This window comes from Elephas maximus, chromosome 20 (genome assembly GCF_024166365.1).
Source record: "Elephas maximus indicus isolate mEleMax1 chromosome 20, mEleMax1 primary haplotype, whole genome shotgun sequence".
NCBI classification, from domain to species: Eukaryota; Metazoa; Chordata; class Mammalia; order Proboscidea; family Elephantidae; genus Elephas; species Elephas maximus.
The window spans coordinates 80,314,672-80,334,808 of record NC_064838.1 but is presented as its reverse complement, the minus strand read 5'-3'; the positions used below and the strand labels follow the sequence as shown (position 1 = coordinate 80,334,808).

At 36.8% G+C, this 20,137-nt stretch overlaps 1 protein-coding gene and 1 pseudogene across 1 annotated transcript; both read left to right on the top strand.

Annotated features, from left to right (window-relative positions):
* The first annotated feature begins 4,569 nt into the window (after positions 1-4,569).
* Positions 4,570-8,491, top strand: LOC126064144 (olfactory receptor 5D13-like; annotated as a pseudogene).
* Positions 8,492-13,477: 4,986 nt separating this feature from the next.
* LOC126063798 (olfactory receptor 5D18-like) lies at positions 13,478-14,419 on the top strand. Its single transcript, XM_049862180.1, has one exon. It carries the CDS (start codon positions 13,478-13,480, stop codon positions 14,417-14,419), a length of 942 nt encoding a protein of 313 aa, XP_049718137.1.
* Positions 14,420-20,137: the final 5,718 nt, after the last annotated feature.

Below are 20,137 nucleotides of genomic sequence, written 5' to 3'. Positions count from 1 at the left end.
AAAAAAAAAAAAAAAAAAATTCCCATTGAGGTTGCTTTACACAAGACCCTTGAGTTTCTAGTTTACATCTCAAATATAATATTTTAGCCAGATCAAAACTTCCCTGTAGGACAAAAATTTCCCTGTAAGGGAAAAATTCCCCATGGCGTCCACTGTTGAGCCTCATAGCCCTTTGTGAGATTGTGCCATTTTTCTAAATACTGACCAATATTGGGACCAAGTATGGAGCAGGGTTCCCAACTCAGGGTGGGGGGCGGTATTTGTCATTCTTGTTATTATTATTCTCATTTTCTTAGTTAACACAGAAAAGGAGATAAAAAAAGGAGAAACACATTAATACAATCAAGAAATGCAGTTTTATCAAAAAACCTCCAGATGGAGCTCTCAAACAAAAATCTCAAAATGAAACTTCAAATAGGTGTTTAAATCTTTTTCTCATTCCAAATTGCATTTATTTTTTTATTAATGGGTTTTTAGGGGTTACTTACGTATTTTGGAATACAACTTTTTTTTTTTTGGAAAATGTGCTATTTAAAAATCTTTTCTACTCTTGAGAAATAGTATAAACTGAGAAGAACACATACTTTTGTGGTTATGAGGAGGGGAGGGACGGAGGGTGGGAGAGGGTTATTTCCTCATTAGTTAGCAGATAAGAGCTACTTTAGGTGAAGGGAAGGACAATACTCAATACATGGAAGGTCAGCTCAACTGGACTGCACCAAAAGCAAAGAAGTTTCCAGGATAAACTGAATGCTCCAAAGGTCAGCGGAGCAAGGGCAGGGGTTTGGGGACTATGGCTTAAGGGGACTTCTAAGTCAATTGGCAAAATAATTCTATTATGAAAACATTCTGCATCCCACTTTGAAATGCGGCGTCTGGGGTCTTAAATGCTAACAAGCAGCCATTTAAGATGCATCAATTGGTCTCAACCCACCTGGATCAAAGGAGAATGAAGAACACCGAGGTCACACCATAACTATGAGCCCAAGAGACAGAAAGGGCCACAGGAACCAGAGACCTACATCATCCTGAGACCAGAAGAACTAGTTGGTGCCCGGCCACAACCGATGACTGCCCTGACAGGGAGCACAGCAGAGAACCCCTGAGGGAGCAGGAGAACAGTGGGATGCAGACCCCAAATTCTCATAAAAAGACCAGACTTAATGGTCTGACTGAGACTAGAGGAATTCTGATGGTCATGGTCCCCAAACCTTCTGTTGGCCCAGGACAGGAACCATTCCTGAAGACAACTCATCAGACATGGAAGGGACTGAACAGAGGGTAGGAGAGAGATACTGATGAAGAGTGAGTTACTTTTATCAGGTGGACACTTGAGACTGTGTTGGCATCTCCTGTCTGGAGGGGAGATAGGAGGGTAGAGAGGGTTAGAACTGGCAAAATTGTCACGAAAAGAGAGATTGTAAGGGCTGACTCATTAGGGGGAGAATAAGTGGGAGTATGGAGTAAGGTGTATATAAGCTTATACGTGACAGACTGACTTGATTGGTAAACGTTCACTTAAAGCTCAATAAAAATTATTAAAAAAAATCTTTTCTACTATTCTGTGGCTTGTCTCTTATTTTCTTACAGTGTTTTTCAACAAACAGAAGTTCCCAATATGGATGAAGTCCAATTTATCAATTAAAAAAAAGTTATGAATTGTTTTTGGTACAGGAATAAAAAAAATCATTTTTCTTCCTCAAGGTGACAAGTATTTTCTTCTAGATGTTTAATAATTTTAGGTTATACATCTATGTCTATGACTCATATTGAGTTAATTTTTTGTGGTTGTCATGGGTTCAGTTATGTCCCCCCAAAAATGTGTGTATCAATTTGTCTGGGCTATGATTCCCAGTATTGTGTGGTTGTCCTCCATTTTGTGATTGTAATTTTATGTTAAAGAGGATTAAGTTTGTATTGTAACACCCTTGCTCAGGCCATATCCCTGATCCAATGTGAATGGAGTTTCCGTGGGATGCAGACTGCACCACCATTTATCTTACAAGACATAAAAGGAAAGGGAAGCAAACAGAGAAGGGGGACCTCCTATCACCAAGAAAGCAGTGCTGGGAGCACAGTGCTTTCTTTGGACCTGTGGTCCCTGAGAGGAGAAGCTCCTAGTTCAGGGAAAGATTGATGAGAAGGCAAAAAGAGAGAAAAAGCCTTCCCCTGGAGCTGATGTTCTGAATTTGAACTTTTAGCCTACTTTACGAGAGGAAATAAATTTCTCTTTGTTAAAACCATCCACTTGTTGTATTTTTGTTACAGCAGCACTAGATGACTAATATCCTTTTCTTTCATGATGACATATCTAAGTTAGCAATTCGGTCTTGCCATTCTCCCTTCCAAGGGGCATTCTGGTTGCATTTCTTCTAAGAGCGTTTCCTCTTTTGGCAGTCTTTGCCAACATCACAGTTCAAATGCATCAATTCTTCTGTCTTCCTTTTACATTATCCAACTAAGACAATGGTGTAAGTTATGGATTGAGGTCTGTTTTTTGTTTTGCTTCTTGCATGTGGATATCCAACTGATTCTGTCCTATTTGTTAAAAGTACTGCTCCTTCTCCACTGAATTGCATTTGTGCAGTTGCCAAACATCATTTTTCTATATGTTCTTGGAATTATTTCTAGATTATAGACCAGAAATTTTAGAACTACATTGACTATGTATACAAAAAGCCTGTTGGGATTATTATTGTGATTGCACGAAATTTGTATGTTAATTAAAAAGAAATGACATCTTAACATATTGAATTTTCCAATTCATGAATGTCATGTATCTCTTCATCGATTTTGGTCTTCTTTATTTGTCAGGTTTATCTATAATGTCAAATATTTATGAGATTTTATTGGAACTATATTTTAATAGTTAATTAAATACTGATTTTTAATAAAATATAAAAATAAAATTGAATTTTGTCTATTCAGTTTCTTGTTAAACATAGTTTGATTCTGAATGAATTTTTATGTAGATTTCACAGGATTTTATTCCTAAAAGATCATGCTGTAGGGATGACTTCTATTTATGTATTTGCATTATTCATTGTTTAAAACCTCCAGGACAATGCTGAATGGAAGCAGTGAGAGTTGACTTATTTTCCTGATCCTAGGAAGATAACATTCAGTCTTCTACACTAAATACGATGTTAGCTGTGGTATGTTTCATAGATGCTATTTATCAGGTTGAGGAAGTTTCCTTTTGTTCCCAGTTTTCACAGTCTTTTTATAAAAAGTGAATGTTGAATTTTGGGATATTGCTATTTCCGTGTCTATTGAGAAAATCATGAACTTTTCCTTTTTAGTGCACTGATTTTGTGCTTATTTTGGAAGAAGTATAACCAGAATGCTCCTTAGAAGCAAGGATGGTGAGACTGCGTCTTACATGCTTTGGACACGTTGTCAGGAGAGATCAGCCCCTGGAGAAGGACATCATGCTTGGTAAGTACAGGGTCATTGGGAAAGAGGAAGACTCTTAATGAGACGGACTGACACAGTGGCTGCAACAATGGGCTCAAGCATAACAACGAATATTGTAAGGACGGCTCAGGACCGGGCAGTGTTTCGTTCTGTGGTACGTAGGGTCTCTATGAGTCGGAACAGACTTGACAGCACCTAACAACAACAACGATATTGTGCTAAAACCAGAAATACAGTCTTCCTAAAAATGATAGAATTTCTATACAAAAGCCTATACTTAACATACTTCAATGTTAAATACTGATTCCTTTTCCCTTAATACTGAGAGTAAGGCAAAGATGTCCACTCTCATAATTTTTATTCCACATTTTCCTGTCAATCTCAGCTGCTGCATTTAAACAAGAAAAATGTAGCCATGATGCAAGGAGGGAAAGCATTAAAACTGTTTCTATTCACAGGCATCATAATAACTTGCATAAAATCTAAGGGTATCTAAAAAATAGAATTTTGAAGTTTAAAATCCATTATATTTGTGTATATTCCTGCAATATAATTGGTTATGGAAATAAAAAATATAAATTTTACAATAATAAAAGAAAATGAAATGAAATGATTAGTAATAAAGAAAATAAACAACCTGACTGATGTTTTACAAATGAATTTTTTCATTGCACATTTGTGTGGTTTACATGTGTATAAAATCAGTATGGATTCAGTCTGGTTCATTTATTTACTTAGTTATTTTAAAGATGAATGGGCTAAAGCTAATGACACAAATGTCCCCAGAGCTTAAAAAAAAAATAATCCACAGCAAGAAATCACATGGGACAGGGTTTCATCTAATTGTTCAAATTGTGGCCTCTGAGGCAGTGCTTCCATGATATTCTCTTTGGCCCACATCCCAGTGGCCATGATGACACATATCTGACACAGTTTGGTGCCAGAAATTAGCTGCTTGATGTGCTTTTCACTCTCTGCTAACACTGGATTTCCCTAATAGGTTGGAGAAAGATTGCTTATATGAAATATTAAAATGAAGTGTTTATGTTCTATGGACGCCTTCAGTCTTTTTTGGTTTGTTTCTATTTAAATAGGATACTAATCAGGAGAATTCTCAGAGTTCATCCATCTTAGCAAAGGAATCTTCAGTCAATGAATCACCAAAGTGCTTCAGTATTTAGGTGTTTATTTAATACTTGTTTTATTTCATTTAAGAAGTAAAATATTTAGTTATGATAATCATTGCAAGAAATGAAAACATATGTCTATTAAAATTTAGTCAGTTTGGCTTGGAGAAGCCTCAGGGTGTTATGCCATTACACATTCTTACTTTCAAATGATTTCCTGGCTTTCTCATCTGGTGCCCAGCAATGAAAGAGGCATTTAGTTAATGGAGAATAATCAAATGTGAGTTTTGTTCTAAAAGTTTCTACAAAGAAAGAAGGTAACAATAATGAACAGATTTATAAATTATAGGATACAATATATAGTAATTGTGATCTATAAGCCTTAAAATATGTAAGTATAGAGATGATAAGACAACATACATAATATCTATAATAGTAGAGGGAAAAATAAAACATTATGAGAGAGAACAAAATGGGAAAATATACTTTATGCAAATAAGCATGTGCTGCTTAACAGAGTTCGATAAATTCAGCATGATAAGAGAAGCAGAAGTTAGTAGTAATGATACACAGACCTCAGGCAGTTTTGGAAAAGCCACTCTGGCAACATGCATTAACTACATAAAAGCATTTGGATCTTAAAAGACATTGACTGTCAGGATAAAGTGATCATGGAAAATTATTTTGGCATGTTGCATAAAATTATTAAAAATAATTCTAAAAATAAAATTGAGAGACTTCGTTGAAAGAAAGAAAAAAAAACCTATTGTCGTCGAGTTGATTTTGACTCATAGTGACGCTAATAGGACAGAGTAGAACTGCACCATAGAGTTTCCAAGGAACACCTGGTGGACTTGAACTGCCAAGCTTTTGATTAGCAGCCATAGCACTTAACCACTGTGCCACCAGGTTTTCCTTGGTTGAAAATGTGTGGCCAAAATCTAGCTGAGTAGTGCCTTATATAGAATGGTAGTAAAGGAATAGTTGCTGAATTAGTCTTTGAGAGATATTTTTCCCACATGCCCAAACCTGATAAAACTAAAGAGAGATATAAAGTGATGGGGATTCAGAAAGGAGAATGGGGAAAAAAATTATATATCTTAGATTAGGAGTAACTAAATAAAACCCAGCTGTATTTCTGTCAGTCATGTTCAGATCATAGAGAAACCAGTGCCTAAGTGAAAATAATCAAACTGCCAGTAAATGCTTCCATATCCTAATCATCACAATCAACACCATCATGAGAATGATTTCAATGAGGAAAAGGTGAAAGTAGTCCTCAATATCATGGGTTTATTTAAATAACTCCACCTTCATGGACAATGTTACACCTGGTGATTATTTTGCGAATGACCAATCTTCAACCTATGAAAGACATAAAGGAAGCACTTCGATTATACTCCTTACTTGGCAACTGACATTTATTTCCAGAAAACATGATTGAATGGTATCAGTGGATGGGAAGAGATAGGAGATGTGTGAGAATCCAGGAGGGGCAGATTCATACGAAGATTAGCAAAGAGTGATGAGAGAAGTCTTATGAATCTCTTGGCATCATATATAAGCAATAAATATAAGGATATAATAGGTTTAATTCTCATTACTCCAATGCAACAGGAAAGTACCAAGGGGATGATGGGCTTGAGGGTTATGCTGCCAGGTTCAGAAAGAGTTCAAGTTTCCCTTCTGTTCTTGTCATGGGGTTACGGAGTGCAGGGCTTTTCTGGGAATGCATGGAGTCCCTTGCCTTCTGCTCTATATTGTCCTGCAGGGTTTTCTCAAACTCCAAGACTCTTCAGGTATGTCCCAATTCCATATGAGTAGACATTTGGCACTCATTTAGAAAAAAAAAACTAGTGAGTAGACATTGTGAACTACAAAGGAAGTATAAAACGACCCCAGCCAACTGTACTTGATACTGAAAACCAATTTCTCATTTCTGAAGCTCTATCCCAATACCCATTCCATCAAGTCGATTCTGACTCATAGCGACCCTATAGGACAGAGTAGAGTTTCCTAGGAGTGGCTGGTAGATTCGAACTGCCAACATATTGGTTAACAGCAGCGACACTTAACCACTACGCCACCAGGGTTTCCTCTATCCCAATGGCATCAAACATACAATTTGGTCTCTAGCCTGATATTTGTTCTTTGCATAGCTTAAGACTTGGTTCGAGATAACAATACAAATTTGTGCTGCAGGATAGCATTTAAGAGCAGTGTCCAGTACTTTCACAGTTTTAACTATTTGTCACTTACTGATCTTTCCCAAATGCCACATTGGAAAGGAAGAGATTTATATGAACTACTGCTTCAACTATTCTTATCAAAGATGACACAACATGTATTTGATGGTGAGTGCCTGCCAAAGAATGATATGATATGCATTGAAAAATAACATTTGTAAGGGCATTTTGTGATGAGTGAAAAATTTCAGTAGACTTCTACTCCAGAGTGATAGAATATGTTGAGATTATTGGATTAGTAGGATAATGAAGATTCAGAAAAGGAACATAGCCCAACCAACAAAATTTTGTCTTGATCATTTTCCTGTGTTGTTAAAAAAAAAAAAAAAAAAATCAGTTCTAAGTTAATTGCTGATAGCTAAAAAGGAGGGACCAGAAGAGCCTATAGAAATTCTTAAGCTATATTTTTCCATAAAACAATTTTTTCAATAAATTCAGATTCATGCTAAGAGACAAAATGGCTTTTCCTATGAAGCCAGCAGCCTTTGATAATGATCTTGATTGTAATATAGTCGAGTCTACTCTCTTTGTTATTCCTCTTCCAAATTTGTTCTTTAATATTCCTCTTGCACAAAATTAATATTCATTGTGTAATGTGATATTAGTAAGTTCTAACTATTCAAATAAAGTAACAGTGGCAAACATGTAATTTCCCACAAAATCTACATAGACACTCAATAAGCCTTTTTTTGTTGTTGTTAATTTATACTGCCTAATTCAATTATTTTCTTTCTGAAGATAATCAGATTTCCTATTTTCTCAACAGGAAACAAGAAAATCGGAGTGCTGGAGCCATGTTCGTCCTCTTGGGCTTCTCAGAATACCCAGACCTCCAGGTGCCCCTCTTTATGGTCTTCCTGACCATCTACATGGTCACTGTGGCGAGGAACCTGGGCATGATTGTGATCATCAGGATCGACCCCAAACTCCACACCCCAATGTACTTTTTCTCAGCCACTTGTCCTTTGTCGATTTCTGTTACTCTTCAGTAGTTACACCCAAACTGTTAGAAAACCTGGTTGTGAAAGACAGAACCATCTCCTTCACAGGGTGCATCACACAGTTCTTCTTGGCTTGTATATTTGTGGTGACAGAGACATTCATGTTGGCAGTGATGGCTTATGATCGATTTGTGGCAGTTTGTAACCCCTTGCTCTATACGGTTACAATGTCCCCAAAGCTTTGTTTCTTGGTGGTTGCCTCCTACTCTTGGAGCATAGTCTGTTCCTTGACATTCACCTATTTTCTGTTAACATTATCCTTTTGTGGGACTAACTTCATAAACAACTTCGTGAGCATGCTGCCATTGTTGCTGTGTCCTGCTCTGACCCCTACATTAGTCAGAAGGTCATTTTAGTGTCCACCACGTTCAATGAAATAAGCAGCCTTATTATCATTCTTACTTCCTATGTTTTCATATTCATCACTATCATGAAGATGCCTTTAATTGGGAGGCGACACAAAGCCTCCTCCACCTGTGCCTCCCACCTAACTGCCATTTCTATCTTCCACGGAACCATCCTTTTTCTCTACTGTGTGTCTAACTCCAAGGGCTCATGGCTCATGGTCAAGGTGGCCTCTGTGTTTTACACAGTGGTCATCCCTATGCTGAACCCCCTGATCTACAGCCTCAGGAACAAAGATGTGAAGGAGGCAGCTAGGAAGATAGTGAATACCAAGTTACCCTGTCACAAACTGTAAAGTTGGTAAAGATTTATTTATTCATTTTCCAGATAATAGTGAAGAATTGTTCAAGTGTTCTAGATGATGTATTGTTTCAGATTCGTTATATATTGCATATACCATGGACTGCTAAAAGAATAAACAAATCTGTCTTGGTAGAAGTATAGCCAGAATGCTACTTATAAGTGATGATAGTGAGACTTCATCTCTCATCCTTTGGACATGTTATCGGGGGGACCAGCCCTGCAGAAGGACATCACCCTTGGTGAAAATCCTACATCTTTTTGAAGGTCAGCAAAAAAGAGGAAGACCCTCAACAAGATGGACTGACACAGTGCCTGTAACAATGGGATTCAAGCGTAACAACAATCACGAGGCTGGCACAGGACCAGGCTGTGTTTTGTTCTGTTGTACATAAGGCCACTACGAGTCAGGACAGACCGGACGGCACCTACAACAACAGCGTGGATGAGCAGCCTTACACTGGAAACAATCAGCTTAGGCTGAGAAGGAGAGAGGAAAAGGATGATTATTCCACCGCATATATGGTGACACGGAGGTTCAAGGAATTTGAGATTCACAGAAGTTCATATAACCAGAAATTATTGGTTGACGACAGAAATTCTGCTCTTTGACCCCAATTCCAGTGCACTTTCATCCTATTATTTCACTCTGTCAGTCTAAGAGATCATGCAAATTAAATTGCCCTTCAGAAAGAACATTTGTTGTAGTCATTTCAAAATCCCTAGTTCATGTCTGAATATTTTTTATTCAAAGGCTACATTTGGAGTATTACCAGGTCTGGAAATCATTCTAAGATGCGTTTAGTCTAAAGCACATTGATTTGGAAGAGGATGAATGTGACAAAATATTTGTTCGGGATACCGAAAAATAATACTTAAAAAATTGCTGTTCTGGTGCTCCTATGAACAAATAAACAATCACAGAAATTCAAGAAAAAAAAAACAGATTACAAAAGTAAAATAAACCAAATTAGAGTAGGAAGACTCATCCTACAAAGTTCAAAATAAATTACACTATTTCTATTATTAAAATGGAACCCTGGTAGCTCAGTGGATAAGAGTATGGCTGTTAACCAAAAAGTCAGCATTTTGAAATCACCAGTCACTCCTTGGAAATCCTATGGGGCAATTCCACTCTGTCCTATAGGGTCACTACGAGTCAGAAACAACTCGACAACAGATTTTTTTTGTTTCTTTGTTTGTTTTGGCTTATTATTGTTATATTGAGGCAAACAGACATTCAAGAGCCATATGAACATCTTTCTTTAGCCATACGAGAAAGATAAAATTGTATCTCTTTCTTACTCTGTACATCAAAACAGGTTTTGAAAACAAAGTTGAAAATTTAGATGACATGAATATACAGAGACTTCATAGAAAAAACAAAACAAAAAATAAATAAAATTGATGAAAGAAAAATTGAGGAAATTATCTCCACTTATATCACACAGAGGAGAAAACAACAATTAGTCCTATAGAAAAAATGGACAGAAGATACCATTAAAGAGTCCAAATCAGAGGAATACAAATAACTCTAAAATGTTTGAAGAGTTGTGCAATTGGGCTCATATTAATAGAAGGACAAATGAAAACTGTCTTTAGATATCATTGTCACCTATCAGAATGGCACATAATCATCCATTAATTATTATTTGACAGTTATGAGCTCTATGGATACATACACTTGATAACTAATGGGGAGCATGGGAGTGTTCAGGAGACACAGCAAAATGAATATGAAATTTAAAATGATTCTTATAAAGTATTCTTAATGATAATATAATTTTCTTTCAGGTTTTCTAATACAGCTGAGAAAAGTAGTTAATTTTAATTGGTTTTTGTTCTCTAGAGATTGGAGCAACAGATAGTCTCTAGGGTTCCTGTCCCAAGGTTGTGACACAGATGTAAGATGCATATACTTTACTCCCAACCACGTTTCCCAGAGGCAGGGAGGCCTTCTCTTTGCCAATAGCAGGTTTGTTTTAAGATTTAAAGACATAATGATATTTACTTCAAAGTGGGCTATCTAGGAAACAGCTTGAAGTGGGGGGGGGGGGGGAACGTAAACGATAGATGTAGAGAGTTCTTGAAGAATACCAAGCCATCACAAAAGGTACATATCTGAACATGCAAGGAACAGGATGTGCACCCCTTATGCAGAACTTTGCATAGACGACTTGGCCCCTCAGTAATAGTACCCTGAATGACAGGTAACTGGGATGGGGCAATAGAGGAGCCTTGAGAGATATGAGAATGTATATTTTCTTACTTTTGAAATTTTTTGGAGCAGTTGTCAGGGTAGAGTAGAAAAGTATCTAAGCAGAATGGAATAATCAGAGATTGGATAGAATCTTTAGTAAAAAACAAAAACAAAAACTATCTACCTATCTGTCATGTATCCATCATCTCTCTATTTTTCCACCTTTAAATAAAATTACAAAGCATAAATCAGGGATACATGTATACCCTGAGAGCATAAGAACAACAAAATGGGAGAAAATTAAAGGAAGAAATTTTGGCTATCTTAGTCCCTTGACTGAATGGGAAAATACATTTATCATCAATTTAATAGCAACATTTGGGACAGAAAAGAATGATTGCATTAAAAACATATGTTCGATTAAAATTAAGATTTAAATGCCTTAGATAAATGAAATGTATTGTTAAGGAAAAAAATGTGATAATTAAAATGACTAATTGTGCAATGGGATTGCCTTTTGAGGTTATCTTTAACACTCAGGTTTATATAGGAACAGGACAGGGCCATTGGGAGACTCAGTACAACATATGACCTGACATCTTTATTTCAAGGACCATCTGAAAATGATGTGTTGAGTTTCAGAATCAGAGACAAACTTACCACAAATCATAGAGAGGGATTTTCCTGGGCACCAATTCCAGAAATACAATGATTCTTTTGTATTAATGTTTTCTTAAGAAATGAGTTAATTGTGCTCTACTATTCCATGTTTCTAATTCTTAAACATACATAATACAGGGACAAAATGAGTATCCTAGATGTGTCGACAGAAGTGAATGGGAGAGACTATGGGAATGGGAATTTCTCGGTCCAAGAGTCTTTAGTTATTCCTGTGTGAAAACATCTCTAAATCCTATTCTCCTGTGTTTCATCTGGATTCCGCTCTCTACTAAATCTGTGTGGAACATAACAGTGTCATTGGAATATTTCCCATGATTTTAGAGTCTCTACTTTGCTCAAAATTTAAGAGGATGATCATTAACAAAGGGAATGTATTAGGTAGACTTGTAAGATGGACCATTGTATGGGGTGGAGAAATGAACGCATGGCTGGGGATCATAGACTGGATTTTATCTGCACGTTGTTGTGAAAGTCAAGGCATCTTCTTCTTTTTTTTTTTAATTTTTATTGTGCTTTAAGTGTAAGTTCACAAATCAAGTCAGTCTCTCACACAAAAAGTTATAAACACCTTGCTACATTCTCCCAATTTCTCTCTCCCTAATGAGACAGACAGCCTGCTCCCTCCCTCCACTCTCTCTTTTCCTGTCTTTTTCACCAGCTTCTAAACTCTTCTACCCTCTTAGCTCCCCTCCAGACAGTAGATGCCAACATAGTCTCAAGTGTCCACCTGATCCAAGAAGCTCACTCCTCACTGGCATTCCTCTCCACCCCATTATCCAGTCCAATCTCTGTCTGAAGAGTTGTCTTTGGGAATGATTCCTATCCTGGGCCAAGAGAAGTTCTGGGGCCATGACATGTGGGGTTTTCCTAGTCTCTGTCAGACCATTAAGTTTGGTCTTTTCACTAGAATTTGGGGTCTGCATCCCACTGCTCTCCTGCTCCTTCAGGTGTTCTCTGTTGTGTTCCCAAACAGGACAGTCACCAGATGTAGCCAGGCACCATCCAGCTCCTCTGGCCTCAGACTGATGTAGTCTCTGGTTCATGTGGCCCTTTCTGTCTCTTGAGCTTGTAATTACCTTGTGTCCTTGGTGTTCTTCATTCTCCTTTGCTCCAGGTGGGTTGAGACCAATTGACTCATCTTGGATGGCCACTTGCTAGTGTTTAAGACCCAGATGCCACTCTCCAAAGTGGGATGCAGAATGTTTTCTTAATAGATTTTATTATGCCAATTGACTTAGGTGTCTCAAGCCATCTTCTGACTGCTGTTATGCCATCTTTAGAATAAGAATGTAGACTGGATTATATTTATCATCTGCCCTAGTGTTTTTATTCCTCAAACAATGAAGGAAGGTTAGAACTCAGAACTACCAGATTTGAGGAATGAAAAAATATTGCCAACAAGTCAGCTTGGAATCATGGGGACTTCATGAGTATAAGAGTAGGACTATGCTCAATAAATTTTTCAATCTCTGATTTTTCAGAATTAGCTCACCAACCCTTTTTTCAAAGATGCCTGTGGGTGGACAGGAACCTTCAAATTTTTGGTTTCTAGCCAAGGGCATTAACAAATAGTACCACACAGGCTGCCAAAAATTAACTGAGATTTACTTTGATATGAGTGATAGTGTGTCAGAAACAAAAACATAGATTAAAGTGCTATGCAGAATTAACAATAAAAACACAAATGGAAAGTTTTAAGGCTGTCCATTCTTTATATCCATAGTGTGTAGTTGTTATGAACTGATTAAATAATATAATTTAGGTTTTTCTGATTTTTGTTATTGACTGTGAGACTGACGTAATCCAACATCGGGCTAGGCTTGTCTTCTGTGAACCAATTACATTCAAGGGGAGCTGAAGTTATTATGCGAAACTTGATTTAAAATTACTGTACGATCTCTAAATTATTTTAGTGGTAATCATATTTTAAAATTTTAGAAATTTACCACATTTTGGTTAATAAAAATATAGATTCTGAAAGAGATGTGCTTTCCAGTCTTGACATGTGGAAGTTGATCCAAGCTTCCTTTATCCCCACTATGTTAATTTTTTTTTTTTTAACTTCTAGGACTCACTTTTAGATTTCGACAAACAGAAACCATGTTCTTGTCAGAGGGTAATAAAAGTCGTGTGACATTTCCTCTTTTGGGCTTCTCAGATTACCCAGAACTGAAGATTCCCCTCTTCTTGGTATTTCTGGCCATCTACAGTGTCACCATTTTAGGGAATATTGGGATGATTGTAATCATCAAAATTAACCCCAAACTGCACATCCCCATGTACTTTTTCCTCAGCCACCTCTCATTTGTGGATTTCTGCTATTCTTCCATCTTTGCTCCCAACATGCTGGTGAACCTAGTTGTAGAAGACAGAACCATTTCATTTTTAGGATGTGTAATGCAATTCTTTCTCTTTGGTACCTTTGTGGTGACTGAATCAGTTCTATTGGCTGTAATGGCCTATGACCGCTTTGTGGCCATTTGCAACCCTCTGCTCTACACAGTTGCCATGCCCCAGAGACTCTGTGCTATGCTGGTGGTGGGATCATACGCATGGGGAGTAGTATGTTCCTTGGTGATCACATGCTCTACTTTCAGATTATCTTTTCATGGTTTCTACACAATCAATCACTTCTTCTGTGAGCTCTCCTCAGTTCTCTCTCTTTCTTGCTCTGATATTTCTCTCACCCAGTTACTGCTTTTCATCTCTATCACTTTTAATGAGGTAAGTGTACTACTCATCATTCTCACCTCTTATGTGTTTATCGTTGTCACCATCTTGAAAATGAGTTCAGCCAGTGGTCGTCGTAAGGCGTTCTCTACCTGTGCCTCTCATCTGACTGCCATCACTATCTTCCATGGCACCATCCTCTTTCTCTACTGTGTGCACAACTCCAAAAACTCCAGGCACACCGTCAAAGTAGCCTCTGTGTTTTACACAGTGGTGATCCCCATGCTGAATCCCTCGATCGACAGTTTGAGGAATAAGGATGTCAAGAATACAATCAGTGAGATAAAAGATCTTACATTCTTTTTTCATTAAACATAGTATTTCAGTAGTTTTTGTTTCTAACTGGAAATAAAGTTTGTCCAAAAAGCTTGCTTCTAAAGATATTTTAAAAAATTATAAGTAATATTGCACAGCAGAAAGAATGGGGATTTTGGCTCAAAGTGACTAAACTTGGCTTTGTCTCACTATTGTAAGAAAAGACCACAAGCCCTTTCATTTTTAGTTTTAAATCTATGAAAATATGACACCATGTGATAGCTCATTATCTGAAGGTGAAGACCAAAAGATAATACAGTGATCGTGTGTGGCACCTTGCATTATCTGAATAAATATTAATTCCATCCCTCTGTCTTATAAGATACCTGGAATATAGTAGTTTCTCAAGAAACACACTTTTTTGCTTATGCATACATATATGTACATACAGATGGAATTAAAGATAAGACACACCTTCAAGAAATGCATAATCTACCGGTGATGCTGGAGCAATAAAGAAAGTGGCTATTGCCACTATAAACATTACCATAGAAGGTTTGGGCCAAGGAATAATTAGAATCAATTTAGGGATATTAGAAATACGTCAACATAAAAAAGACATTATTGTTGATGGCCTGGAGAATGGGCAGGATTTTGGATACACATTTCACTAAAGAAGGCATTTTATTCAGGACAGACTAGAATGAACAAACTCAAGGAAATGGGGCTGTAATATTGAGTCCACCAATTTTTATTGAGTGAATACTGTATGTGTGGGTCTGTGTGTGCATCTGTGTGTGTGTATATGTGGTATCTTATAGTTGAATAAATTAGGTCTATAACCTGAACGTATTTTCAAAGGAGCTCCAACAGGACTGAATGATAGTTTCAACAGGCTGTACTGGAGGCTTAGAAATGGGTCTCAGAAAACAAGAAAATGCAAAAAATAGAAAAAATAAGTTCCTGCCCTGTCTGTGTTTCATGCTTTTAGTTTTCCCATTTAATTATCACAAGTGTTGTATATACTTTATTGATTAATTTATTATATTTATATATATGTATTTGGAACATGAGCATATTAGTAAATTCTTGTCAACAGGACTCCCATCCACCATAGAAAAATTCAAAACAATTATTTGAATTTGCCAAATATGTTGCACGGTAATGTTCACCTAAACTTATTCAAAATAAAATGAAATGCAGACTGTCATTTGCAACTAGACATATCAGTTCTATATTCTTAACTCAGTTTTGCTTGACAAACTTGAACACCCTTCTCTTTTCTCTAGTTTAAATTCCAAATAAAACAAAAAAATAGTGGGAGAAATAATTTGCCAGGAGTTTTAGTGAGGAAGAAAAAAATAATTTGCAGAACAATTTTATATGACCCAAGAAATTAACTAGAAGAGTCATATGACTTTAAACTTACGATCGTTATTCTAATTTTTAATTTTCAGCTCTATAGTGTCACTGTCAGGTGGAATCCATTGAATGGCAATGGGTTTTTTTTTTAAAGCATGAGTTGATAAAGATTAATTAAACAGTCATTGTACATGCAAATATAAAGACTGTAGAAACATCATCTTAGTAATTGAGGGTCTGATGAGATAATGGTTTTTCATTTATTTAATTTCTGTTTCTCTGGGTATTTACAAATTTATCTTTCACTACATATCTGACACTTATATAATTTATAATTTTCTTTGGTCTTAGGAAATAATTGGTATTTCTGTTAAATTGACTCAATGATGGGTAGCCAATCCCTTTTTGCAGAGAACTTCCACTTCACTCCTGTTGTGGGAAATGATAATCTCATTTTGCAGTCAAAGTGACACAGCCAACTTAGCTTTTATGCTGATGAAATTGAGACCCCCTACGGTTGAATTAACTTGGCTACAGTTGCCAGTTGTAAAAGCAACTGTTGACAGAATTGGAGCAATCATTTAAGAATCCACCCACACTGGTAAACACCTTTTCTAGTAAATACTTTCATACAATCTCATGTTCTTTCATTTTCAAATTGTGCCATTCCAGGTCCTTTATGGCAAATCCCTTTGCCTGTAAGTTTACTTAATATGTAAGAGTAGTTTTCAATTTTTTTGTCCATATACCATTAAATTAGTTTTGTAAGTGTATATACCCCCAGGAATTCTATTTGACATATAAAATATTTCATCGTAAGCTTAAATATCAGAAAGAAGTGTAGTCTCCATTACACATCGTAATTCATTCAAACTGAAAAAAATCATTTTGAACAATCAGATTTACATTTTTCCGTCTTCTCCTAAAGTCGTATTTCAATTTAACTTTCTTCATAGATAATGGCATTTTAAGAATCACATTCTTATTTTTAATTTCTTATAATGCTTTTAGTGTTATTGAAAGTTCTCTTTCGAGTAAGTGTATTTTATAACAATACAATAGTAATTACACTATCGAGTTGTAATTGAATTGCAAATTTAGATAAAAACATAATCATAATTGGAAAAAAAATCATTGGAAATATTTGTTTTTATGAGGAGGATATTTTGATTTTCAGTTAAGACGTATTAACGTATCCGTGGAAGGATAAGACTTACTTAGAAGACGGTAAATTCAGCCTTGATTCTGTTTCTATTTTTTAATAGCTGGAAATGCTTAGATAATTTGGTCACTTTAAAAGTAAACGGGAATAGAAGCTGTTGAAAATTGTGTTGTAATTGAATTGAGCAATTACACTCAATTCTTTCAACTCTATCCCAGTTATGTGCCAATTTCTCACGTTCATCTTTCATCAAAGTATTTTTTGAAATGCATGAAACATAAGTAGTGTGCTTTCCAAATTTTGTTGGAAGCTAATATTTTGGAAACAACTTTTCCTTCACAAAGATTTACTACTCATTATGGTGGACTGAAAACATAGTCCCAAATCTCCAAGCCTTCCAGTACCCCTTGCAGATGTACACATCAGGTGGTTGAATCAATTGGATCAATCCTTGAATGTAGCCTACTCTTGAGAATTGTTTTGGCTAACAGAGTTGGCAAAAGTGACACTGAGTCCAGCTCCAAGACTTTGAGAGGCTTTGATGCTTTTGCACACTCTCTTGGAACAATGTGAAACTGCCATATGAAAAAAAAAGAGACTAGAATATTGGCTAATGGGAGAAACATAGCCCAGTTATCCTGTTCTTCAATCATACCAGCTAATGTCTAGCCCACCGCCAGACTTGAGACCCTCTTATATCAACTGACCTGACAGTTTTTCCCATAAGGTAAGCCAAGATCAGCCAAGCATAGATGACATCAGCAGAACTGCCCACCTGACCCATGCAATTTTGAGAATAAACAAATGGTTGTTGTTTCAACAAATACATTTTTGAGAGGTTTGTCTACGGTAAAGGGACCCAAAGTACCTGACAGGCATTGGCAGGGCTACACAATTCAGTGTGAGAAGCACAATTGAAAATTTGCCAAGATTTGCCAGCCTGACCACCCAAGGAAGAGATAAACTTAGACATCTGGGTGCCATCCTAGAATTGTATTTTTCTTTTTTTTAATTTAGTTTTTTTTTTGACAGTTTACACAGCAAGTCAGGTTCCCATCTGACAATTTCCACACAATTTTTTTTAGTGACATTAGTTGCACTTATTACAATGTGTTGACAGTCCCTTTAATTGTGTTATGTTTGTTACAAATCTAGTATTCTAGTTTCCCTGGCCCCTTATCTTCTCATCTTTGCTGCTGAGTAATTGTTGATCATTAGTTTTCATACTGATGGTTTTTCAGTAGAGCACTGATCTTACGGGTAATAGCCTTTATTTTATGTGCCTCTCTGCTATTTCCTTATATCGTGTTGTTAAGGGACAGGCTTGGTTGTATGTTTAAATAATGTTTCAGGGGGACAATCTCAGGGAGTACTTTGTTTGCAAATGTTCCAATTTGTGTGGATTTTTAAATAAGAATTTGTGTTCTGCTCCACATTTTTCTCCAACTCTCCGGAATCATCTTTTCTGACCCTGTTCAATGTTGGTAGCTGGGCACCATCTAGTTCCTCAAGTCTCGGGAGTGAATGAGGTCATAATTCCTGTAGACTTCTTTCTTCCCTGAGGTTTTGGATAGCTTCTTACTCTTTTGCTCCTGCAAAGTAGAAACCCGTACTTCTGTCTTAGATGGCTGCTCACAATATTTCAAGACCTCAGACACTACTCACTTCACTCGGATGAAGATTGTGATTTTTGTAAACTGTTATGCCAGTTTACTGAATTGTCCCATGAGACTATTGTCTTAAGCTTTAAATCCAGAAAACCAGTCTTAGAAGACGTTTAGTTATGTATCTGGAAACGCTGGTGGCGTAGTGGTTAAGTGTTACAGCTGCAAACCAAAGGGTCAGCAGTTTGAATCCGCCAGGCGCTCCTTGGAAACTCTATGGGGGAGTTCTACTCTGTCCCATAGGGTCGCTATGAGTCGAAATTTATTGACTCCACCCAAATATCTGTATTCACACATATAGATACTTCTTTCTGTTCTCATTTACACACAAAGCTCTATCTACCCAAATGTCAATATGATTATACCCACCCACATGTGCTCAAACACTGATTTTTACTATGGTTCTGCTGTCCTCACTACATCCACATTTGGTGCCACACTTCTTATCACCAAAAAAAAAAAGTGTCAAGTCTCTATGATTTAAAGTGTACATTCCTCTCCCCCCACCTTTCCCTGGTAACCACCAATGAACATTTGTCTCTCTCTCTATGTATATTCTTGTCCTCTTGAAAAATAGGGATCATAAAATATTTGTCATTATATGCTTGACTTACTTCAGTTAGCGTCATTCCCTCCACGGTCATACGTGCTATAATGTGTTTTGCAAGTCATCATTGTTCTTTATGGTTGCATAGTATTCCATTGTCTATATGTGCCACAATTTGCTTATCCATTCATCCTTTGATGGACACTTCAGTTGTTTCCACATATTTGCTATTGTTAATAAAGCAGCAATGAATATAATTGTGTATATGTCTGTTCATGTCATTATCTTTAGGTCTCTAGGGTATGTATCTAGAAGTTGGGTTGCTGGATCAGAGAGTAGTTCTATTTCTAGTTTTTAGAGAAAGTGCCATACAATTTAACATCCTGGTTGTAGCATCTTACACCAGCAATGGCCAAGAGTTCCAATCTCCCCACATCCTCGCCAACATATACTATTCTCTCTCTTTTTATTTATTACATATTTATTTATTATTAATTCATTCATTTACTTATTTATCTATCTATTTATTTATTTATTTCCCACAAAGGCTGTACAATTTTACACTCTCACCAGCAATGGGTAAGGATTCCAGTTTCCCCACATCCTTGCGAAAATTTGTTATTTTCTTTTTTTGAGTATTATCTAAAAACCAAAACCAAACCTGTGCTGTGCATTCTGACTCATAGTAGCAGGGTGGGGACCATGGTGTGAGGGGACATCTAGGTCAATTGGCATAACAAAGTTTATTAAGAAAATGTTTTACATCCCACTTTGGGAGTGGCATCTGGGGTCTTAAAAACTAGCAAGTGACCATCTAAGGTGCATTAATTAGTCCCAACTCACCTGGAGCATTGAAGAATGAAGAACACTAAAGCCACAAGGAAAATATGAGCCCAAGAGACAGAAAGGGCCACATAAACCAGAGACTCCATCAGCCTGAGAATGCAAGAACTAGATGGTGCCTGGCTACCACCAGTTACCTCCCTGACAGGAAACACAACAGAGAGTCCCTGATGGAGAAGGAGAAATTGAGGTGCAGA

Coding starts and splice junctions, on each gene's coding strand:
- LOC126063798 (XM_049862180.1), top strand. CDS start 13,478: ATGTTCTTGTCAGAGGGTAATAAAAGTCGTGTGACATTTCCTCTTTTG.